Consider the following 25407-nt stretch of genomic DNA (forward strand, 5'->3'; position numbering starts at 1 on the left):
GTGGTGCATTTTTAGAACTTTTTCCATTCAGCTGAATTATGTTGGAATCAGTATTGCGGAATGATTCCCACTTTGCCTCAGAATTCAGTTTAGGTCTGCTGAATAAGTCCAAGGGATGTAGGACATTTTTATTTACTGTAGTCACTTCCAACTTGCTAGTTTTATTATGAATAGCTGTTTAATTTTACCTCAGCATGCTTATCCATCCCATCCATTTATCTTCTGTTCGTGATTATGAGAGGAAGAATCTTTTATATGTATCTCTCCCCCTCAGTCTAAACACCAGTTTTGTCTTTGAACATCCTTCTGAAGAATTCCTAATAAAATAGCTTAAATCACCAAAAGTATTCCAGGTGAGATCCTCAGCTTTTATAGATGTGACTGCTTGTTTTATAAGTACCTGTAGTTGTGTCCTCATAGTGTTGGAGTTAGAAAGAAGATTTGGGGCTCAAGTCCTCTCAGAGAAACACTGAACTCTAGCAAAATTCTTCTATTAATTTTCAGTTCTAGATTAAAGATCTCCATGGTAATATTCAGGCTGTTGAAACCTTAAATAAAGTTAGATTCAGTAAACCTGAGTAATGTAGCAAAACATTTTGTTAGACCAATAGTTTCATAAAATTTTCTAAATTGCTCTCATTTTCATGCTTCTGTCTGTAAAATCTGTTCATGTCTGACTGCTGGCACTGTTTTCTGGATACTGTTTTTGTTGCAAACACTTTGTGGTACATGCGATGCACAAAGAAAGTTGCATTTGTGCCCAGTTCCTCCAAGAATCTTCTTCTACTACTACTACTTTGCTTTATATTAAGTTTGATCATACTTCCAACTAGTTGGGCATCTTCATCAGGAAAAGTTGTTTTTGTTAGTGTGCATGCCAGTCTGCAAGTGTCCTTATGTGACTTTTATTTAGCTCCAATAAAGAGGTGATAGTATTCTTCTGATTTGTAGATAAAAGAAAGTAAGGAGAAGGAGAAGCTGGAGAGGAGGTTATTAGAAGAACTCTTCAAAATGTTCATGGATTCAGACTCGTTTTACTACAGTCTGACTTATGACCTAACAAACTCTGTCCAGAGGCAAAGCTCATGTGAGAAGACTAACTTGCCACTCTGGAGGAAAGTAAGTATTTATATGTCAGAAGATGACTGCCCAGTCTGTATTTTCAACTTACTGTATTTGTTTTAAGTCCTAATGGTATTGATTTTGAAACTTTTACAGGCCGGATCCTCAGCTGGTGTACATCAGCTGGTATGAATATCAATTGGCCCTACCTTAGGCTTCTACATAATGAAAACAAAATTAAAAACAACCAAGAGCATGTCTTGATCTGAGATCTGTTCAAAATGTTTTAGATTAGAGAGAGAGACAGAGAGAGTGAGCTCATGCAAGTGTGGGGTGGGCGGGAGGTGTTGAATAACCAATTGGAGTTATTGGGTAGCTAATTCATGCTAGGGAATCACATCTATGTCTTTACTGACAGGCTCTGAAAAATCTGGTTTAAAATACTGCCATTTTTATTCTCTTACAGGTTGATGACAGATTCTTTTGGAACAAACACATGATTCAAGATCTCATCAATATTGATGTGAGCAGATTTCTAAAAAGTGTATTTTAAATTTGTCACTTATAAGTAAAGCTGAGCACTATTCTATAGATGTAGTCAGAAATTTTCCAACATAAATGTCCAAAGGAAAATGCAGATTTGTTAAAGTTGAAATGTTCTGCAGGATATTATTGAGTTCAACTAAACTTTCCACAAAAACCTGCCTGTTTTCCTGGTAGCTTACCTGCTTGGCTCCCTAGCACCTTGACGGCCTGCCTGGTAGGGGTTTTGAGAGGAGGACTTCCAGCACATAAACAGCACAGGGGTGCCCCTTTTCCTGGTTGGTTGGCTGCCCAGTTGTGCAGCACCTAGCACAATGGTGTCCTTGTCCTTGAAGAGGGCTCCTTTGTGTTCTAGTAATACAAATAAGGTAATACTATTCAGCATAACAAAGCGGTTCTGGGCATCTAAGTATTCTGAGCTTTTGTTAGTATTGGTGTGTATGTATGGCTGATATATAAGTGATGATAAAGCAACATAAAGCCCACTTTAGCTTTTTCCCTTAAATATGAATTAGAAATGCTGCATTAAGGTTGTCTAAATTTTCAAGTCCATAGATGAACATAGTGTAATATTTCACAAAGATTTAAAGGTTAAAATCTTTAAATTGGGCTTACTAGAAACTTCAAAACAAAGTTTAACACTTGCCTTCTGTCATTTGTGGTTTTAAAAAATAAAACTTGACCATCAAATGTGCCATCTTTCTGTGGGAGTCTGCTCATGTGTTGATTTGCAAGATCAGGGCCTAAATATGTAAAGGTTTTTTCTCCAAAGTGTAAAATGTAGAAAATGGGTTTGTCATATTTCTATTAGTAGTATATATGATAACCAGCCACAAGTATTCACTACTGATTTTATTTAGATTAACGGTCAGTGATCAAGACTTCTTAAAAAGAAGAATTTAAATGATTTGGCTGCTGACACAAATTAAATCCTTAAAGCAGGGGTGTCAAACATACGGCCCGTGGGCCGCATCCAGCCCGCAAACCTTTTTGATCCGGCCCACGTCCGGCCAGTTTTTTTTTTTTGGAGACGTTCTGCCGCCCAAAGTAAGGGCATTGGCACTTAAAGAGATTTCTCTGCCTACGGCATTGCTGGTTTAAGAGTCCGTGAAATGTCTTAGAGCGTCGATGCACTCAGTCCGGCAACACGTTCCCCCGTGAAATCCCGCTGCCGAAAAGGGGAAGATGGCCCGAATTTTTCGGTGGAGGATATTGTATGGCCCCTGTGAAGTGCAGTTTGAGAATTTGGTCCATCACCATCAGTGAGTTTGACACCTCTGCCTTAAAGAATGTAACTTTTTTTAATAAATAAGTGAGCACTATGATGGAACTTTTAGATTACATTTTAATGCACCCAGTGAAAAATAAAACCAAAGGAGTTCCCCCATCCACCCAAAAAAGGTCCCTCCTCCCCAAACCCTCTGCCTCTGGTGATAAAATAAAAGCACCATAACCATCAGAAGAGAAGGCAAAAAATGAAGAGGCAGGGGATTCTGGGAATTTGTGGGATTGGATCTCAGTTTCAAGAAGACTTCTCTGGCTTTTAGAATAGCACCAAGCACATCTGCAGAAATAACAATAATATCAGAAACCTCTGTAGATAGTCAAGAGTAACTCTTAAAACTGGTATAAATAACATATTTTTTTGTAATTTACAGAATCTGGAAGTGGACTCTTGGATTGTACCCATTATACAGGGATTTGTACAGATTGAAGAGCTTGTAGTTAATTACAATGAATCATCTGATGATGAGAAAAGCAGTCCAGAGACGCCTCCTCAGGAGTCAACTTGTGTAGATGATATTCACCCGCGATTTCTGGTAGCACTTATCTCACGCCGAAGTCGTCACAGAGCTGGTAAGCTGAGAATGTCCAAGATATTAACCATGCCAAAAGGAATGTAATGGATAAAACTTTGAAAATAATAGTGCTGCATGGTTCAGTCCAGAAATATACTCCAGAATTCACTGATAAGTGAGAAACACCTCCAGAGGGGTAGCCATGTTAGTCTATATACAGCAAAAACAACGAGAGTTCTGTAGCACTTTAAAGACTAACAAATGTAATTTCTGCAGGCATAAGCTTTCGTGGCTGTAACCCACTTCGTCAGATGTAAGGAATAGAAATCACATAGGAGGCATATATATATATCACACACACACCCACCCACCCAAGGGAAGTAACAACAATGGGGAAGGTGGATGAAAGCAAAGTCCATTCAGTTAGAGTAGTTGAGGCCTATTCACAGCCATTGATTAGGAGGTGAGAATGTGTGATCAGTCGCAATTACTTATTGTAATGAGAGAACCATTCCAAGACCTGATTCAGACAGTTTGATTGTGTCAAGTTTGCAGATGATTTCAAGCTCAGCAGTTTCTCTTTGAAGTCTGTTTTTGAAGTTTTTTTGTAGGAGTATGGCAACTTTAAGTCAGTGACCGTGTCCTGGCTAGATTGAAGTGTTCTCCGACTGGTTTATGGATGTTATTTTTTATGTCTGATTTATGTCCATTTATTCTTGTGCGTAGTGAATGTCCAGTTTGGCCAATGTACATGGCAGAGGGGCATTGCTGGCACATGATGGCATATACTACATAGTAGATGTGCAGGTGAATGAGCCCCTTATGGTGTGGCTGATGTGGTTAGGACCAGTGATGGTGTCACTAGAGTCAATGTGTGGGCAGAGCTGGCAACGGGGTTTGTTGCAGGGATAGGTTCCTGGATTGGCCTTCTTATAGGGCAGTGTTTCTCAACCTGGGGGTTGTGACAGTTTTAGAGGGGTCGCTGGTATTGGGGGTGGCAAGAAAGGCAATTGCCTGGAGCCACAGGGGCGCCATGAAACTAAGTTACATGCCTCAGCCCCGTAGGGGTGGGACTCAGGCTTCAGGGGTACAGTAGTTTGGAAAGGTTAAGAACCACTGTTATAGGGTGTATGGTTGCTGGTGAGTATTTGCTTCAGGTTGGGGGGCTGTCTGTAGGTAAGGATAGGTCTGCCTCCCACAGCTTGAGCGAGTGAGGGATCATCCGCTAGGATAGGTTGTATGTAGATTCTTAATGATGTGTTGGAGAGATTTTAACTAGGGACTGTAGGTGATGGCCAGTGGTGTTCTGTTGTTTTCTTTGTTGGGTCTGTCCTGTAGTAGGTGACTTCTGTGTACCTGTCTGGCTCTGTCAATTTGTTTCTTCACCTCTCCAGGTGGATATTGTAGTTTTAAGAATGTTTCATGGAGATCCTGTAGGTGTTTCTCTGTCTGAGAAACAACTGAAGCACTAACCTAACCAAATCTGTACATAAAAATAGATTTAAGCTTTATTTTAGACCTTGCTATTCTCATTAGGTGCCTCAAAGATTTTGAGGAAGAAGTGGTGGTTTTAAGTTTAGATACAGTTAATTACCTAATCTCCTTCCAATACTACCCCCACCACACAGTAACTTCTGCAGTTCAGAAGTTCAGTACTGCGTCAGGGATTGATTCTTATTCTGAAACTGTGGAATTAAATTTCCATGTTCTATATAAATTTAGTTTCCTATTTAATGTGAATGTAATTCTGATTTGCTAACTTTCTTGCCTGTGGAATACTGGTGTAAACCATTGTAAAATTTTCCAAACTACCGTACTTGGCAATCAGGTAAGAGACATTGATGGAAAAACAAATAAAATAGCCACAGCAGCAAGAAATGTTTAAAATGCACAGTGCTAGGTATATAGATAGAAATTTAATTGCTTTCATTTTGTAATGAACCATTCTGCAGATATTGTAAATCTTGAAGGTGCTTATGGAGCTTTCTCCTTTACTGTTTTGTAAAATGGGTATCTGTGAGTCAAAGATGATCTGTAGTTTGACTTTCAATTTAGTATTTTGGTTTTTAGTGTTTAGGTTTTGCTTTCTACCAAATAAAACATGTACAATATGCTCTGTCAAGGTTAGATGCCTTTTGGAATGGATTAATTATATTAGATCACACAATTTAGTTATCACAGGTCTGTAAATTACATTCAGACACCCCACCCCTTATATTTTTTTCATATAGATAACAACTCCTGCTGTAGGGCTGCTCCAGTACTCACAAATCAGAATTTGACTCTTGATCTTGTTCTGGGCTACTATGAAGGTAACACTCACTAACACAGGGTTTAGGAGTAGAAGGAAACAGGAAGAATGAAAGTGATGTTATCAAAGTGACATTACCCCTGTTGTTTGTCCAGGAAATACTGTCCTAGGAGTACTACTGTTCTTATAGCTAAGATCATGCTACCATACCAGTGCGTAGGCTAGTGCTAGTTTCTTTCAGACAAAAGCAACCCTTGGGAATAGTTGCTGGGGGGGATGAGAACTAAAACAAAAGCCTTGTTCCATCTCTACCAAATTTAAAATAAAATGGGAGAGGAGACCCAGAAGAGGAACTAGACAGCAGTATTGCTGTCAATTGGGATAACCTGACTGATTTGTCTTGTATCTCACATCATTTACTTCCTCACTACCAAAAACACTTTCCAGAAGTATACAGAATATCCATGTTTAGGATTAAATTTATTTTAAACCCCCACATATTTCTTGAATAAACTGATCAATATCTTTATTTTTGTCTTCTAGGGATGCGGTATAAACGAAGAGGTGTTGATAAAAATGGGAATGTGGCAAATTATGTGGAGACGGAGCAATTGATTCATGTCCATAATCATACTCTTTCATTTATTCAAACACGAGGCTCTGTGCCAGTGTTCTGGAGTCAGGTTGGATACAGGTACAACCCCCGGCCACGACTGGACAAGAGTAAGTATTGGTAATCTGTGGAGCTTGTAAAATGTACAGAGATCAATTAAAAATAACTGACTGAACATTTATTCTATTGACCTTTGATCAGCACTTAGTTTAAAACTAAAAGTAGTGGTGATGAGTTAGTCGAATTTAAAATAATTTTTCTCTAATCTTGAGTTGAACTCAAAACTTGATTAAGGAGCCCCCATTTCTCCCAGATAGAGGAGAATAATTGAGTTCCCAACACATAACCCTATGCCCTACTATCACCTCTTTTCATGCAACAGATTCTTAGTTGGGGAGGGAGAAAGTCTAGTCTTCTGTTTTGGAAATGGAAATGCCGAAGACTTAAGAGGCAGTCTGAAACTTACATCACAGAGTTCATTGATATAGATTCCTCCCTCTGCTCTTTAAGAATTTCTTTTTCCAATTTGATAGCAGTGAAAATTTACAACACAATACTACAGTGAATTCTGGGACATGCATTGTTTTAAACTTTCTTCTAAATTTAAATGGAACCCAGAAGGTTCTTCAACATCAAATATGAAGAATGCTAATTGGTCTCTTTTGTGTCGAAGAGTTCTGAGTTGGAGAGAGTCTGTGCTGATCATAGGTGTCAAGTTTAGATTAGCACCCAGGCTTCTGGATTGGTCTCCAGAATGAAATTCTAAATGTTGATGTTTGCCAGTTCAGTATCCCAGCATGTTCATCATCACAAAGGGAAAAATATTCAAAGGGAAAAGTGTATGTGACGGTACTGTCATAGGATCAGAGAAATAGACAGGGCTCATAAATCCATTGATGTGATTATAAACCCACCACAACACAATCATGTAATTCAGCAAGACAAGGTTTTGTGGTATTTACAACCTCCTCCTCCTGATAGTTACAGACTATTTTGAACAATCTGCACTTAAAGTTAGTTGCTGATTTAGGACTAAAAGTTAATGTTAAACTATAAACTCTTCAGGAGAGGACTTCCTTATTTTGTTTTGGGCATTTTCTCTTAAAGGAAGGATTGTCTTTTTGTATATGTTTGCACAGCATCTAGCTGAATAGGGCCATGATCCTGATTAGGTATCCAGGGGCATGTCTTCGCTACTCAGTTTGAACTAGGGGGCATGAAAAGCAGTGCACACCAAAGTGTTTCACTGTAACTCTGGATGTTGTGAGTGCAAACTAAAAGGTTCCAAGTTTACATTAAAATAGTCCTCTTCAGACAAGACTCGGTTAATTTGATGTAGGAACTTTTTAGTTGGTGGCTGCAGCTTCCGCAGAGGGAGTTACAGCATAGTACTTTGGTGCACGCTGCTATTTGCACCCCCAGAGTCTGAACTGCAGGGCAGCGTAGGCATGTCCTTAATGCTACCATAATACAAAAAGTAAAGGTGTATCTATATGGTGATGCTGAGCTTTTGGGTTTTTAGTAGAGTGGTGGTGGTGGTGGTTACTAATATTTTTGCCACCAGCATCCCGTGATATGGTTCAAGTCCTTGTAAAGCACTAACAAATTCAAATGTCTTCTGAAGAGTTTGCTAGAACCCCTGAAATAACTGAAAAGGGATGATCTCTTGCCAGATCCTAGAAGAACAAAGTGTAAATGAATTTGTACTAGGGATGAGAAAAAACTGAGCTACAAGGACACAGCAAAATCCAAAAAAATTATTATCACAACAGTTTGAAATGCTAAAGACTCTTTCTGTTTGACATTTGTTTGTGGAGCTGTGCAATTCAGTATTGTGGTCAGTTCTTCTGGATTCCTAGTAAAATTGGTAGGAAATTTGAAGAGGAATTAAATTAATTTGGAAGATTTATAGGTGAGTTATACCAGCTGTGGGGATCAATTTTAATGTCAAAGACAAAATTCTACCCCATTAGTTAAATGCATTCCAAATAGTTTCCCCTAGTCTGTGACATTACATATTTAAGAATATATTCTATTTTCAGCCTGGGACAGTTCATGAACTTTCTAATTCTTTAGCAGGCTCTGTGCTGTCCTGTTTTACACTTAAACCATCTCTACACACTTGAAAATTTTTTTAAATATTTAAGATACTTCTGAGCTGAAGGGGGTTCATCTGAAGGACAGTATGGAGCTAGCATGGAGGGGTTGATAAGGTTTGTAAATAAAAAAAGGGAAGAGCAGATTTGCTTGAATCCCACATATAAAAGAGAATGTTTTAGTTTAAGGTGTTCACCTCTGCACTGTTGTGGTAAGTCAGTACCACAGTAGTAATATGGCATATCAATTAATTGGATCTCCACCTTGTCAATGTAGAAGCTTTAGAAGGAATAATTCATTAATGTGGTCCTGTAGAATGTATCATGCTACCTGAATACACATGCAGGTTTTTCTTAATCCAAGGTACCTAATAATGTAGACTTGAATATGAGTTAATGCCTGAAATATGAATAGAGTGAAAGGAAATGATTAGCTCTTCACAGTGTCCTCCTACTTTGTAGGTGAAAAGGAAACCGTACCCTATTTCTGTGCGCACTTTGAAGAACAACTGAAAATGTACAAGAAACAGGTGGGTTTTATGCATGTAGTTAGCAGTTCTTCTTTTATTAGTGTACTTATTACTAAAACTTAACAGTTGGTGTGAATTGTTTGTTTATAAGGTATTTTTTAATCTGAGTACTTCAAAGGACAATCAAAAAATTAGAGCTGTAGGTGCGTAGCACTTGATTTTCCTGAATTATATAGCAATTTCCAGAAACCGTAATTAAACCTAGTTTTTGGTAACTTTTTAATTGAACTTATCAAATCAGTAGTTCATTTTTATTTGAGACTAGACTCAGTTGTTAACCTGGTCACTTGGGTTCCAAAACAAAAATGGAAAAAAATGACATCAGAAGAGAACCTTGTGCTAGATAAACTAAATACAATTACTTATAAATCTTAATTTTTTTTATTTTTTTTTTACTGTTTCATGGTTTTGTAATTTGTTTGTACATTGTCTTTCAGAGAGAGTGTGTGTAATTCTGCAGGAATCTTCACTTAGATTACCAAAATACTAAATTCTTTAACTTTTGAACAGGTTATTATTAATTTGGTGGATCAGACTGGACGAGAGAAGATTATTGGAGATGCTTACCTTAAACAAGTGCTACTATACAACAGTTCAAACCTCACTTATGTTTCCTTTGACTTCCATGAGCACTGGTAAGAGGGCTTTCTAAATGTGTCGTCTTGGGCTATTTGCTAAAATGAGAGAAATGTTGTTGAGGGGAAGGGAAATTATTCTCTAATAGTATGTGAAATGCATTGGCTTTCATAGAGAAAAATATTGCTTCTTGTAAAAAAAAAAAAAAAAGTGTAATATAATTCAGGTTTTTCATAGTTTAGCTTGCCAGTGTTTACTGCTGTACAATTTTGGTGGTTCAAAAAGCAACATGAGCGTTTTATAAACATATTTTTTTCACTATTTGTCTATTAGTGAAATCTCTAGAGTTAAGAATATCCTAATGCACTTTAGTGTGCATTCCTTCAATTAAGGCAGTCTCCTAGACTACATAGTCATACAGCGTATTTTTGTGGCTGCATATTGCACTGCACGTTGTTTTAGCATAGAATTCCTTTCTTATAGGGTTACTAGACACACATGGAATATGATGGTGCTTTTAGGCAGCATCTGTGTGCCTGTTTTACATGAACACACACCTAATGTTTGCACTTAGCCTTGAAAATTTGTTCTCGTATGAAAATTATTATGCAATATACTGTACATACTCTGAACCTACTAACTAGTTGCTGTTGGAGCCATGTCCATGTCTCATAATGGGCAAACACATGTCCAAATGTTTGTTTTATATGTATATATTTAATTTTTAAGACGTTCTAGGAAGTGCATTCTACTTGAAGAATGATTCATCAAGTGGCATTATTGGTTCATTATTGTTTAAATAAATGTGTGCTGTGAGGGGACATTATGCTTCTGGTAACTCCTCTTAAATTATACAAAATCAAAGTCTTAACCCTTAATGGCATTTTTATCATAATAGGAACACGGACTAATTCCAATTTAGTATTTACTATCTGCTTGTCTAAAATTTCCTTTGCACTTTCAACTGATCATTGGTCTCCATTTCCCTTCCTAAAACAGTTGTGTGGAGGTGGCTGGTATTAATCTCTTATTGCCACAAAACCACAATCATGCGCTATACAGATACACAAGAAGACTTAGTTCTGCCTTGAATTACTTACCAATATGTTAGGACCTCAGGATCTGCCTTAGGGTATTTTTGCATCTGTGAAGCTACATAACTCTAAAACAGGATTTTCACTAGTGCAGCTTACACTAGTTTCAAAATTAGCAGGGTAAATCATGTTGGTGCAAGCTATTCTTTACACTAGTGCAGTGCATCTACACTGGGAGTTTATCAGTGTAACAAATATCCCTAATATAGACAGGCCCTAAGTTAAGATACAAATACATCAAACACCTAAGAAGGTAATAGTGATAGGCTAACATTCTGTGCAGCTGTACGAACTTATGTAATTTGATATTTCTGAAGTGCATATAAGCATTTTAAGAATGAGAATTAATTAAAAATTCCTTATCAAACCACAATTCCATGTGCTCCATTAAAGATTTCCCCTTACTCCCCAATCACTCTAAAAAATAAATAAAAAAAAGATGATTCTGGGTTTGCTGTTTTTGTTCTTTTCACACCTTCCACCAACAGACAGGACCCTCTATGGTTTGGGGTTGGGAAGTTGGAGCAAACTAGCCTTTTTGAATAAGACCTGAGGCTGAGGCCTTGCAGCTAAGATGGTCCTGCTGCTGGCATTTCTACTTCAGCAGTAGAAGCAGTCAAAGCATGGACTGCTGCACTGCAGAGTAAAATGGTGTCACCGCTCCCTCAGTGCCCCCTAGATTCAGAATTATTCAGGAGAGAACTGCTATTGTAGGGGCATTAGGGCCAGGTGGTACCTCCCCTTCCCCCATGTGATCTTTGGAGTGGGGGAACTGCAGAGAAGAGCCAGCCAAAGAGATTCCAGCCTGCAGGAGCAGAAGCAATCAAAACAGGGACCTGTGAACCTCTGGATGCTCAGAGAACTTTCTAGTGTCGATTGGACTTTCTCTGCCTTGTGCTGATTGGTTGTTTGATCCCTTCCCTCCTACTTCCGAGTTTCTTTACCTCGGCTTCACTCCACACCTGTCCCTCATAACCTCTCCTTCCCTGCTCTGTCCACCCTCAACCCTTCACTTTTCTTTCCATTTAGCTCATCCCCCTGAACTTATCCCACCTCTACCCCCCAAAATCATGGAAATAATATGACCATTGTTTGCTATCACATTATTCACGCTGCCTTTGGGTTAGACTTCTCCGCACTCTGTGTCTGTATTGTCCATTTAAATTGTCAGTTCTTTACGACTGTCTGATACGTTATACAGTGCTTGACACAATGGGATCCTGTTCTTGTTTGGCCTTTAAGCACCATCGTATAAATGTGATTATTAACTTGTTCTGGCTTACGTGGCTGGGGGAGGAGGGACGCATGGGGATGTTAGAGCATATTATGATATTGCTGGAACATATTACCTACTATGTTCCAGTACTGAGATGGCTGCAATCTGGTAATGGGTAATATGATTCCTATATATACTGTCTGTCAGGCTTGTTAAGAACCTTCAGGATGAAAGTTAACATGAATGTAAAGATTTTAACATTTCTCACTTTTTTTGTTTCACTTCTGCTTTTGGCTCATGCTTTAGCACCATGCTGTAATTGCCCTCCAAATCCTCTCATTTATAGATGAATGCATCTAAAGTCATCCAAAGAGAATTCTTGAGAGGCTGGAGGGAAGATAGGCATGGCTACAATGTAGCTACTTGAGTATATTTTTACATGGTTTAATTTGCGACTGACATTTGAAAAGATTTTCATAAACTTTGTACATTGTCTGAGAACTGCTGTGAATAAATTCTGCTTAAAATTTAACCAGATTTCAGTTAGTATTTGGCTTTACTTGAATTGTGTAGGGTTACATCTTTATTTTAGTTGAAACTTACTTTATTTTTGTGAATTTTTTATTTTAGCAGAGGGATGAAGTTTGAAAACGTTCAAACATTAACTGATGCCATTCATGATATCATCCTTGATATGAAGTGGTGTTGGTAGGTATTGGCATGCTCGGGTTTGTATGAAATGGTTGTAGAAAAACTTGAATGAAAGAGCAGGCAAAAAATAGTTTAAACAATGTTTAATTGGATTTTTATGGCCTTCCATTTCCCCAATGGTTATCTATTTCCCTCCAGTCTTTCCTGTTTTGAACATTAGTTCCTGGGTAGCAAATCAGCATCTTGGATTCAATGTTGTAAAGCATTCTCCTTATGGTTCTATCCTTTTAACAACAAAAGAACTCCCAGTAACATTGTTCCCTCCCTGAGTTCACTATCGTTAATTTCTTTAGTTTTTTAAAAAATTATGTATGAAATAATCATGCATTTCCCCTACCTGTAGACTTCCAACCTTATCCTGAACAGACAATGAAAACGGTTGGCCTGCAGCCAAGCATTGGTTATATGTTTATGCATTGATATACCGTTGATGTGGCTTTCATGAATTACATTGTATGTGGTTCAGTACATTGTTTCGTATCGGTATGTGTAAATGTGCTGTCAAATTATCTCTGTTGTCTGGGAGATGTTTTTCTGCAACATTTAGGAAATTTTGTGAATGATTGACCTATAAGTTGGTGATTGTTCTATAGAAAGTAAAGAATTACAGAAAGAATAAAGAATATAGAAAGTAAAGAATTACATTTGTGTGCATGTACTAGAGTATTGAATTTGTGGTATAAATGAGCTGTCTTGCATGTTCAGGATAAGGATGGAGAAATGTGGGCTGAGGGGGAGGTAGCTATTCTGAAAGGAGGGGCTCATTTGGTCTGGAATGACATGGGTTTGCTGATAGTTCTGAATAATTGAAAAAAGAATTGATTCGACTCTAATGGAATCTGAAAAATTCCAAAAAGTTTCAATGAATCAAAAAAGTGATGAATTTTGTTTTGGGTTGAATGAAACTTGCACTCTTTCACATTAAAGGAAATAAAGTGCTAGAGTCACAGAATGGGTGGAGGTGATAGTGATGGTGCCGGTGCCCACCTTCTAACTGTTAGCTGAATAGTTAGGGCACTCATCTAGGTTGTGGGAGACTGGGTCTCTGTTTCTCCCCTTTGCCTGGTGTGGAGCAGGGATTTGAACATGTCTCCCACACTGCCAGAGAGTGCCCTAGCCACTAGGCTATCGGATATTCTGGGGTGAGTCTCTGTCTCTCCAGTATATAAAATATTTGAATAATCCATTGGGATAGAGAGGAGAAAGTGAGTGACTATAGACTGGTGATTAGTGCACAATCCTGTAATGTGAGAGACCCAGTTTCAGGTTCCTGTTTCCACATCAGGCAGAGGAGAGAACTGAGACCTGGGATGTGGTAGACCCAGAAAGTGCCCTAAGTACTGGGCTAAAAGTTAAGGTGGACACCACCACCTTCTCTGACTGTTTTTGGTGAATGGTGCGTCTGTTCCTCCTCCTCCCCCCCCCCCCACCAAAACATTTTTGTTCAAAACTACTTGACAAATTTGTAGGTAGCTTCAGGTAGACCGAAAGTGTGTTTTTCAGCGAATAAAATATTCGTCTGAAGAATTTCACCCAGTTCTAATGTAATGTAGCTGGGATGCTGAATGAAACTGAAATGAATATTCCATGGTTTATTCTAGTAGAAACATGTTTTCTAACTTAAATTTTCCATTTGTGTTGCATGGACTGATCGGTTTTTATGTTTAAGATCTCCCAGTAAACATTTTACCTTTTCTATTTTTTTAACCACTTTTGAAAGGGTTGATCAAGCTGGTCTGATCTGTAAACAAGAAGGAATTTTTCGTGTTAACTGTATGGACTGTCTGGATCGGACAAATGTAGTCCAGGCTGCTATTGCAAGAGTGGTCATGGAACAGCAGGCACGTATGATTTTGTAAATTTTAAAGTGCAAAATATCTTAGATTTTTTTTATTTATGAAAAAGATAATCAGCATTTTTGTGAGCAAAAATAATTTAGAACTCATCAAGTTATGAAGCTGATGGAATTTTCTGGAGACGGAATAATGTGCACATGCCTCCAAATGGTTAAACTGTTGAATAGTTCTGGGACTGGGAGGCATAACATTTTCAGGAGAAGACTGACACTATGGGCACCAGAACTACTTATCTCTGTTCTATTGTGTAGGTAACTTAAGTGTAAATTTGCTGTTACAGGTAGTGATTACTGCATGTGTATACTTTTTTGTTTTACAAAATTAAATATAGGTATAAAAATGAGTGGGTTCAGAGATGTACTTTAGTTTCAGGCACTTGAGAATAAAATATCCCGTTGACCAGCACATTAGGTGGTTGATATGCCTGTGAGATCATTCCCCTTGACCATAGAGAGACAATCATTTTCCATCTCTCCAGGTATCCTAAACCAGATAGTAGACAGACCACCCTCTTCTGAAAGGAATCTGTCCCTTGCAGAGATGGCATTTCCAAATAGGAGAAGGGAGGAGATAATTAAGCAGCTTCATATAGTTCAGCAACGATCTGCTTCTTCCTTTGGAAACTCAACCTTAAAATTATATCTTCCTGACGTTAATTAGATGATGGTGCACTTAGCCAAGGCCTCGAAAATTCCACATGCAATGCAGGAAGAGGTGAAAGAGCTCTGTGATATGTTTGAGATAAAGGCAAAGTGGACCTTCCTGTGAATGAAGGATGAATTGACCTGACTATGGAACTTGGCAGCACCTGTTGTCAGTGTCATCCACAGCAAAGAATCCTGACCATATGATTCTGGTCCTGTTCTGTTTTATTCCTTCCTTCTAGCATCTTGCCTCTGATTCTTGGTCTCTTCTGCCTCCGAACAATCAAAACAAGATAATCTTTCAAGAAATCTTCCTAAATTACAGTCCAGGGAAATGTTTACACTGTATTTAAAAACTCGTGGCTGACCCATGCCAGCTGACTTTGGCTTGTGAGGCTTGGGCTAAGGGGCTGTTTAATTGTGGTGCAGACATTTGGGCTCAGGGTGGAGCATGGGCTAGGACCGTGGGAGGGTCCCAGAGCTCAGGCTGCAGCCTTAGCTCTCACATCTACACTGCAATTAATCCGCCCCTTAGTCTGAGCAGCAGGAGCCTGAGTCAGCTGGCATGAGCCAGCCATGGGTGTCTAATTTCAGTGTAGACATACTGCTGGAGTTTGAATTATGGAGTGGGGCCTTCCGTTACCACATTGGAACAGTAGATCTGTGAAGCAATGCCCCCTCTTCCTTCCACTACACGGTTAATCTACTTCAGAATTGTTCTACAGTTATTAAGCATGTCACAACTCCTACAATACAGACCTACAATACCAGAAGCATGGTATTCAGAGAATTCCAATTGCCTATAAACTTCCTCTCTCTAACTTTTCACATTTCCCAGGAGCATATGACTCATTGTCTTTATGCTGGAAATTTGATAGCATTTTTCAAATCACTAAACAGTTTTTAATACAAATTCTATTCTTGTTCACAATGATGCTTTAGCATTAAGGCTGTAAGAAGTCACACTTGTGACTTAACCCAGTAATGCTTTCAGCTCATTTGAAAGTTGTAGCTAAGGTTGAATTAGAATTAAATTGATAACAGGAGCCTTACAATTTTTATTTTGTAAAACTCTCAGTTAAATGGCAGAAACCAAAACATAGAAGTATATGAACTTTGAGTGCCATTTGAATTGTTCATGTTGGATTGATGACAACTGAATTGATAGAGACCTCAGCAGTGTTATGGCAGAATAACTTTTCAAAGGCCTGGAATGTCTGATATAAAAATATGTGGGCAATGTTAAGGGTTTGCATTACAAAACAAGTTTTGACAAAATTGGGGTACCTATTGTTTTTTAGTATCTGTTGAAGATGAAAGTGAAATCCTTGTGGAATATGTTATTGACAGTGTTGTAGGTGATTATACATTCCTTTTCCAGCTGCATAAGTCTTTCTACGTAACTTATTTCCATGCTTTTAAGATTTTGGATGGGAGGGGAGTGTCTGATATTTTGCAAGTCGCATTTTTATCTGTTCTGACATTTAAATTTCAGTGCACTAATTAATCTTGAAACCCAGAAGTTCAATTAGTGGTCTTAAATGTTTAGATTAATTAAATTCAAGGCAGTAATAACTAATTAGTAAATTATCTGTATCTGGTATTATTTATTCATTAACATTTCCATCAATTCAGCTGTATGACTCCTCTGAAGACTGACTGACTGATTTTCAGTTGTCAGTTCTGAAGGCTTGTGTGCTGTGAAGTGTTTTGTTTTAAAACTGAAACAAAATTTTGCCACTAGTTTACAGCCTGAAATTGTTCTACCTGACAGTGACCCCAATTTTTATTCAAAAGAATATCAAAAACTGTTTTAAAAAAGAAAGAGGTAGCACTGATTAGACTGATAAATGGGAATTGGGAGTGCCCAAAACACTTGAAAATAAAGCCACTTCTATTTTAAGTACCTAAACGTGGATTTAGGAACACAAATTCAGACATCCAGATTTGAAAATGTTGACCCATCAGTTATTTCTTCTAGCCTTGTTACATCAGTTTAACAGCCTGTAGCACATTAAACAATACACTACTGCACAGCCTTCCGCACCCTCTCCTTGCATTTGTCATGAATTTAGTTTCTCATAGCAGCCTTGCTGATGTAAAACAGTCAGACTGGTGCCCGAGTGAAAGTTTCCATTAGATAAAGCTATCACAATCATTTTGGGAAGATGTTAGCTTCCAGGGATTCTGATCTTCAAATGTCTTCACAAACAGTGCCTTCAGATTTGTTAGTCTGGTCTACATCCCTGTGACGTTTTTTTTGTCTAGTGGCAATGTTTTTTTCCTTCGGTTCCTTAAGCAATATAATTTGTTCATCACCAGATGCAGCTTCTAATTTTTGTTTTTTGTGTCAATTACAAATTTAATTCGTTTTTTCTGATCAGTTACAATTTTGTATGTTCCTGCCTTCTTAAATACCTAACTGGATTTAAATTCCTAGTTCTGAACAGCAGCATTTATTATTCTTTGAGTGATTGAATGTCCATTATCCTTTGTGTGCATGCCTCCCGTGCACCAGTGCCAAAAAGTTCTCCCTAGCAGTGCCCAAGGAATGGCTACATGTGAACCCTGACACCAACCCATACTTCAGTTCCTACTTACCCTCTTTGATTGGAGTATGATGTCAGTTGTTCCTTTGTGAACATGCAGTTCTGGTTTTGCTACTTAGCTGTACTTGTTTTGGAGTCTCCCTACCTCCTTCTCTCTCTTTCTCCCACTGTTTATAAATCAATGGGCTCTGGGAGTGGAGAAGTGTATACCTGGGCTCCCTGGTTTTAAGCTTTGCTCAGGGGGCTGCAAACTGATGCTTGTGACTTTCACTTTCACTGCTGAAGTATTTGGGCTGAGGGTTGTGTCAGGGACAAGTGTCCGAGCTTCAAGATGAGAACCAAGAAGCTAAGAGAACAGTACCTCAGGTACAACTTTATGGAGGCCGCTGTTCGCCTGGTTGGATACCAGCTTAGTTAGTTACACAGAGTGCTCCCCAGCCAGGAGCGCTCTCCCGGTCTCAGCAGAAGGCAAGGAAAGGAGGAGTTCTTCTTTGAGTATTGTCACTGTGGGTGTTTCACTTCAGGTGCATGTGCACTCCATGTGTCTTTAAACGGAGATTTTCGGTAGCAGTTGTCTGTTCAGCTTGTGCATGTGGCCAGACATCCTTGTGCCCTGTACCAAGGATATATATAAAGCTGTGCCTCAGTTCCTTCTCTACTGCCCAAAGCCTGAGACAGAGCACCTAGAGTGCTTCCTCCAGCTTTGTTCTAACTTAGCCTTGAGTTCTTAGTTCTAGTTTATTTAGTTCTCTTGTTTTATAATTATACCTCTGTTAATTTGGGAGGTTTCTGTTTAATATAGAGCCTCTCAAAATAGGTCGAGGCATTTCCAGTCCCCCTGTCATAAGGGTGGACCTTACTTGATGTTGATGACCTCTGGAGTTCACTGCATCCACAACGGTGGAATTAGGGGGTGCCTGGGAGAAAAGAAATTCTGTATCCTTGGCTGGGATATAGCATTTCTTATCTGCCTGCTTACAGGTTGGCGTGACTGATACAGGAGTCTGCCATATGAGCTTGGTTGGATCCGTTGTTGGGGAAGGCTATTATGGATGAAGAAGATGAGTGCAAAATGTCCAGCAACTTATGATGTAATTCTTTTATCTCCTCTAAAGGTAATTGCACAGTATCTGCCACCTTCTTAGCTAGGTCTTGAAAGAGCTTAAAATCATTTGCTAGATACAGCGGGGGGGGGATCACTGCCTCACTTGGTGAGGAAGGCGAGATGTTGGTCTGTGGTGTGACTTCTTCCTCAAGGTCGGCCTCCTGTTCCTCCCTCACCTTGTCAGGAGGCTCAGAGGCTGTGGATGTAGAGACTGAGGGAATGGGTCTCATTGGTTCATGGTGGGCCCTGCTAGAAGTTCAGGAGGCATGATGTCTGTATGCCTCCCATGGGTCCCACTGGGGCCATTGGAATGGCAGAAAGGGTCCTGGTTGCTGCCACCATGGTCGTCCGTACCAGGGTGGTTGAGGGCCAGATGAATGGTATCGCTGTGGAAGCCTAGGTTGGTAATGGGCACTATAAGGAGCAATGGGAGGCAGCCTCCTCCTGCTCACTCACCGACTCAACTGGAGAATGAAGGTGCGTGGCGTGGTGCCAGTGAGAATCTCAAGCTCAAGGTAAACTTGGTACTAGAACCTCTGTACCAAGTAGAGGAGATTCAGATACCTCAGATACTGTGAGGTCTTTTGAGTATCTGAACTCCTGTGGTGGCCTGGAGATCGGTGCTGACAGGGTCAGTGAGGTAAGACCAGGCTAAATGCAGAGATACTGTTGGGCACATCATTGATGGTACCAAAGCTGTTGCCCACGTGGAGGGAGCCTTCCCGAGACATGGTTTGTGTCCTTATCTCTTCCCAGTTGGTACTGTTGTTTCGGTGCATGTGCCCATTGGGTCTTCAGGCATATCAATGTGTTCCATTGGACCAGTACCGTGCAAGCTGTGGGTACTGTGTCTGGACGGCTTTGGTGCTGTCAGTATTGACTATACCGAATGTGCTGGGGATCTTTTTGGCTGCTTTGGGGCTTGCTTTGGGGACTCATAGCTCTCTTTTTCTGAAGCCTTGCTTGAGTGACTCATGGCTGTCCTTCTTAGGTTCACCACCTTTGGATGTAGAGGGCTGTGGTGAAGATTCCAGTCATCTGGGTGAGTCTTGATGTGGGTCTGAAGGCGGTTGGAGAGCTGTCTCCATTGGAAGGAATTTTAGCCTCAGTTTTCTGTCCTTTTGAGACCGCAGCACCAGCTATTGACAAAAACCACACTTCTGGGGAATGTGGTTTTCTGCAACGCAATGGACAAACTAGGAATGTCCGTCCACTACAGGAATGGCCTTTTTACAGGAGAGGCACTTCTTAAACCCCTGTCAACCAGGCATACCCCACACTGTAGTAGTCCCCGGATAAAGGGGAATACGTAAATAAAGGTGGGCTTTGTTTATTTTTTGGGTTTTTTGTTTTTTTTTTTTTTAAGAGAAGAAACCCAAAGGAATCTCTAAACTAACAGATAAAAGAAAGATTAGCAACCACTGAAGTTTGAACAATATGGTTAACGACCTGGTGAACAGACAGCAAATAGCTCTGTCTCTATCCAAAGTGGTTAAGAAGGAACTGAGAAGGTTCACCTGCGCAGTGCTAAGTGGCCTTGAGCCAGACCACAAGGTGGGGGAAGGGGGGACAGCGCATGTGCAGGCCAAATGGACACTGCTACCAAAGTTCTCCGATCAGCAGCACAGGGACACAAGTGCACCTACAGTGCAGCATCTACAGGACACTACTCGAAGAAGAAGTTCTTGCCTGCCAGATAGCAGATACACCCAGAAATGTCCATCACCAGATTCCTGCCAGGTAAGGCAGCACTTGAATACCAGGGATCCCAGCATACCAGGTCAATGAAGAACCATCATTAGTGCACAAGATGAGTAACTTCTTCATTTTAAAAAGCAGATCTTGGGGGTGGGGGAAGGAAGATTAAACTTGGGCTCCTGGTGATGGAGCACTCCCTCCAACCAACTTCCGGTCCAGGCCCAGATACCCTCTTATACATCAATCTCCCAGATTTGCCTGTGGATTTCCATACTCAGCTAGGTTTTCGCTGCATAAGAACACGGAGGGAACCAGAGTGGGTTCACATGGTACCACAGGAATTTAGACTCTCCAAAGACTTGTTGATGTCTGACATGCTGGCGTCTCTTACTAGTTAGTGCCTGATAAGCTGGAGTCTCCTTTATTAATGGGTACCAAACAGCTGTTAGTACTGAGTTGTGCAGGGTCTCTGAGACCTTACTCTTCTCTGGTACCCTGGTTCTCCAGTATTGTCTGCACCAGGTGGATGACCATCCTCATCTCCAATGTCTGCTCCTCCTCTGGACTATGCTGAGGACCTCTCTTTGGATTCTCAGACAACTGTGCAAGAATCCCCTATATACCATCATAGGAACATTTCTCCTGACACCTTAACTGAGAGAGAAGCCCCAAGAGCAAGACAATCTCATGCCCCTTCTCACTGATATGACCAGTACTGGATGCTTCTCCCTCCATCTTATAGCCCCCCTCAATAGCCAAATTGGGACCCGTGTGCAGCATATCATCGGCTATTTTCAGAAGCCCCTTACTTTTTCCCTTTGGGGATCAATGTGGAAGGCAGTCTTCTACTTCTCTCCCTCCTCAACAGGTCTAACCACAAGAGGAGCCTTCTGAAGAGCAAGAGGCTAGAGCGGACAAGGAGTTGACACCACAAACTAATATCTCCTCATTTTCACCAGATAAGGCTGTGATGGTGCCTTCTTACACCAATGATTTTAAACAGTTTCAGGAACTGATTAAGTGGATTGATGACTCACGTTAGATCCCACTGGAGAAGTTCCAAGAGTTACAAACAGAAGCTCTTGGACATCCTCCAGATGAAAACCTCTGGTCAAGTAGCCTTTCCAGTGAATGAGGCTCTACTGGATCCTACCAGGAAGACTATCTGGCAGACTGCAGCTACTGCACAATACATGTGTAAATGAGCCAATTTTAAAAGTACTGTATCCTGGAAAAAAATTGTTTTTATTTTTGCACCCTCCTCCCAACTCTTTAGCTGTGGAAGCTATTAATGAATGTGGAATACAACACCATACTAAGTCTATAGCGTATGATAAAAGACCAGAAATACCTCTATCTTTTGGAACATAAAAGCTACTCTTCTGCAACCCTCCAGTTTAGAAGAGCTGATTATCAGGCTCTGATGACAAAGTAGGGTCATACCAATTACAGTAAACTAAGCACTTTTATTGATCATCATCTTCCCCTGGAACATTAGGAACAGTTCCAAGCCATCAAAGCAAGGACATTGATGTAAGGCTCCCTAGATGTAGCTGACAATGCAGTTTGTTTCATCTCTACTTCTGTTGTCATGCATCTAATGCTGTGATACTCAGACTGAGGCTCTCGAGCCACAAGTGGCTGTTTGCAGCACATATTAAAACACTGTGTGATTTTAATCATTAGCCAATCAAGATGCTTTTACTATGTTGTTAAACAATTTAGGTAGTTCTGTCAATGAAGAGTTGGCTGCAGTCTCAGCATTCCACACCTGTATTATAGGTAGAACTGTTTTCTCTAATCCAATTGCTGCCAGGTTCTTAAGAGGTTTACATATCATGTTCCCACCTACTAGTGACCCTGCCCAACAATGGGATTTGAATTTAGCATTATTGGTTCTTAGGGATAACCCCATCTGAGCGAATGCTTCACCTTTCAGCAATGGTCGCTTTTCAGTAGCCATCATATCCACGAGGAGAGAAGAAGAGCTGCATGCCTTAGTAACAGATTCTCTATACAGTGTTTTCTTCAAGGACAAGATACAGCCTAGGTCACATCCCATCTTTCTATCATCTCAAACAGTCTGTATTTACCAGTCTTCTTTCTAATGTCATGCCTGTAAGAATGAACAAAAGGTTCACACTCTCAATGTTCAAGCCTGGCCTTTTTATCTAGATGAAACAAAGCCCTTCCCAATTATTTGTCTCCTGTGCAGAATGACTGAGGGGCTGTCCCATAATGGTGCAACAGCTGTCTAACTGGATCACCAGCTGCATTGTCATTTGTTTCAACACCAAAGCTGTTACCTCTCTGGAATGGTTGTCTGCACATTGAACCAGAGCTCACTCAGCATCCACAGCATTTGTGAGTAATGTCCTGTTGTGGACATTTACAGAACAGCAATGTGGTCCACAGTTCACACCTTTGCTAGATATTATGGTGATTACTACTGCATTAAAGGAAGATGCTAATATAGGGAAATCAGTTCCTCTTCTGATAAGACTCCTAGCCGCACCTCCATTGGAAACTGCTTGGAAGTCACCTAGTGTAATGGACATAAGCCATCTCTCAAAGAAGAGAGAATGGTTACTCACCTTTTTAAACAGTTGTTCTTTGAGGTATGTTGCATATGTCCATTACATGACCCACCCTCTTTCCCTGAGTTGTGGTCTGGTGCAAAGAAACTGAAGCGTGGGCAGTTCCACCTTTTATTCTCTCGTCTTGGAGCATGAGGAGCTATGGGCTCAGACATGGGTGTCCTGTAGGTACTACCTGGGAAAACTCTCTGACACTAGCGCACGAGACATATTCACACATAGCTTAATGGACATGTGCATGCATCTCAAAGAACAAGTTATGAGTAAGTGAGTAATTGTTCTTTTCTTTAAAATGTCACAAAACAGCCTAAAACAAAGTCCCTACCAGTATCAGAGTTATCTTAATGAGTACTGGGCTGAAAAACAGCTCCTTTCTATGACCATCTTTAGCCATCTAGCTTGAAATCTTAAAGCTTGCTTTTTTGTTTTTTCTTGCTTTTCTTTGCTTTGCCAGTTCCTTATTTTCTCAAGTCTTTGAAAGAAAATGCTAGGTCAACAGTTTTCCTCCCTGCTCAACAAATGCATTTCTTCTCCATGTGGCACTTGCTAATTCTGCTGGGTTTGTGATATTTCAGTCAGCTGTCCTACTTGACCTCTGTATAGAAGTGGTCTTTCTCCTTTGTGCCTTTTGGCTTTCCTTATGGCATGCTCAGAAGAGGAAAAACAAAAAAATGATCCACAGCTGGCTGCCTAGAGTGAAAATTAAGAGTTTTCTCTGCTTAGATCACTAAAAAATAAATATGGTAGTTCTCTTTGTGCTCAGAGAAATGTCGTCTTTGAAGATACTGAAACGAAATAGAATTAATACTTGATATCTTCGAATATTTAAGGATAAATCCTAAAAATTAAGGATGTTGGTTTGTTTTTCAGTATATCCTAATGATTCTTTTGGATCTATCTGGTTGTAAAATGTCACTCAATTAAGAAAATTTAGTAAATGGGGTTTTACTGCTAAAATGATGCGTGTCATATTACTTTTTCCTTTATTGAATTTATATAGTTTGAGAGTGAATGTCTCTTTGACCTTATCCACTAATAAATGTGTCAAATTCCAGCTGAAAAAGTTGGGTGTGATGCCACCAGAACAGCCTTTGCCAATGAAATGCAATAGAATCTACCAGATAATGTGGGCAAACAATGGAGATTCCATAAGCAGACAGTATGCTGGAACAGCAGCTTTAAAGGTAAAAAAACAAAAAAACAACAAAAAAACCCCAAACAAAAACATATTGTAATGAGTACCTTGTTAAGTTTCATGAATTGAATTATTATGCAATAGGAGTAATTTAGTTTTCTGCTTTGAATAGTGCACATAAAAATGACCCAGTAAAATCAGCTGAAGTTTCATTCCTTCTATACAGTTCTTGGAGCTGTGTGGACTCTTGGGGGACTTTTACGGAAAGACATTAGACAGTTGGATAAACACTTCTTGGACCATGGAGTGAATGTCTAGTTTTGCCCAAGTTGCTAGCATTCTTCATCTCATGATGCTGCCAGTGTTAAATAGCTTGACCTGTCCTACTAAACTGTTTTAAAGAGAAGAAAAGTGAAAGAATTGATTTAATATGAAACTGAAAGCCTATTTTAAAATGTTTTGTTACATTTCAGCAGAGTACATTCATAGTGTTTCAAAACTCATGTGCCGAAGAACTTAGTAGATAGCAGATGATATTCTGGCTTTCTAGCTATGATGAGAACAGTCAACCAGATATCTATCAATCAATCAGTGGAAAAATAATCCCTATAAGTATTTATTTTTTTAATGTTGTAGGGGAAATTTCAAGGCTATTTACCTGTCAAGACTAGAATTGAGGGTTCTATACTTCTCACCGCTGTGACCCTTTCCTCTGATAGATGCTGCTCCATGTATTTTTTACAAGAGATCATTAAAGAACTATACAAATTGCTCTCAGTACACATAACCACTGTGAAACCTTTTCAGTGTGCTAACCCTTGGCGTTGAGAGGCCTGTATGTTGGCAGCCGGCTGCCAACAATCTTTTGTAATTGTACACTCCTAAGGGTAGGGATGGTCTTTATTTTTGTCTGCTACAGCACTTTGTAGTCACTTAAATTAATAAAACTGTCTGGCTAGAGCCATCACTGAACAAACTATTGATTGTTCCCACCCCAATCATTTAATTTTTGCCTGTTAAGCAAATAGACTGAAGCACAAAGATTGGTTTGTTTTCGGTTAATTTACACAAAGATGCTTGTATTTTGACAGTCAATATATTTAGCTGGAAACCAATTTAAGCAATCTTGTAATGGATGCATTTCTTAGAGTCCTAAAATTAAATACTATTGAAACATATTTCTTTAAAAATAACTGACCTGATTTTCAGAGATGCTGCACACCAGTAGCTCCTGTTGGTTTTGGGTGCCCAGCAGCTCTGAAAGTCAGGGCTATGATCCTCTGCTAGGATCCTCACTCTCATGAAGTAAGATCTAGCAGTGTCACTGGCAAA

General features: G+C 39.7%; 1 protein-coding gene across 3 annotated transcripts in view; it reads left to right on the forward strand.

Annotated features, from left to right (window-relative positions):
• INPP5F (inositol polyphosphate-5-phosphatase F) overlaps nt 1–25407 on the forward strand; it is a 123651-nt gene that overhangs the window by 52671 nt on the left and 45573 nt on the right. For all 3 annotated transcript variants that reach the window (XM_067561329.1, XM_067561327.1, XM_067561328.1), the window contains 9 exons: nt 952–1119; nt 1529–1585; nt 3264–3462; nt 6199–6378; nt 8827–8894; nt 9405–9529; nt 12411–12488; nt 14212–14332; nt 23996–24124. In XM_067561329.1, the coding sequence (XP_067417430.1) occupies nt 952–1119; nt 1529–1585; nt 3264–3462; nt 6199–6378; nt 8827–8894; nt 9405–9529; nt 12411–12488; nt 14212–14332; nt 23996–24124 (1125 nt within the window). The remainder of the gene's footprint in view (nt 1–951; nt 1120–1528; nt 1586–3263; nt 3463–6198; nt 6379–8826; nt 8895–9404; nt 9530–12410; nt 12489–14211; nt 14333–23995; nt 24125–25407) is intronic.

This window comes from Emydura macquarii, unplaced genomic scaffold (genome assembly GCF_026122565.2).
Source record: "Emydura macquarii macquarii isolate MOO-44397 ecotype Brisbane River unplaced genomic scaffold, CSIRO-AGI_Emac_v2 contig_2372, whole genome shotgun sequence".
Taxonomy (NCBI): Eukaryota; Metazoa; Chordata; order Testudines; family Chelidae; genus Emydura; species Emydura macquarii.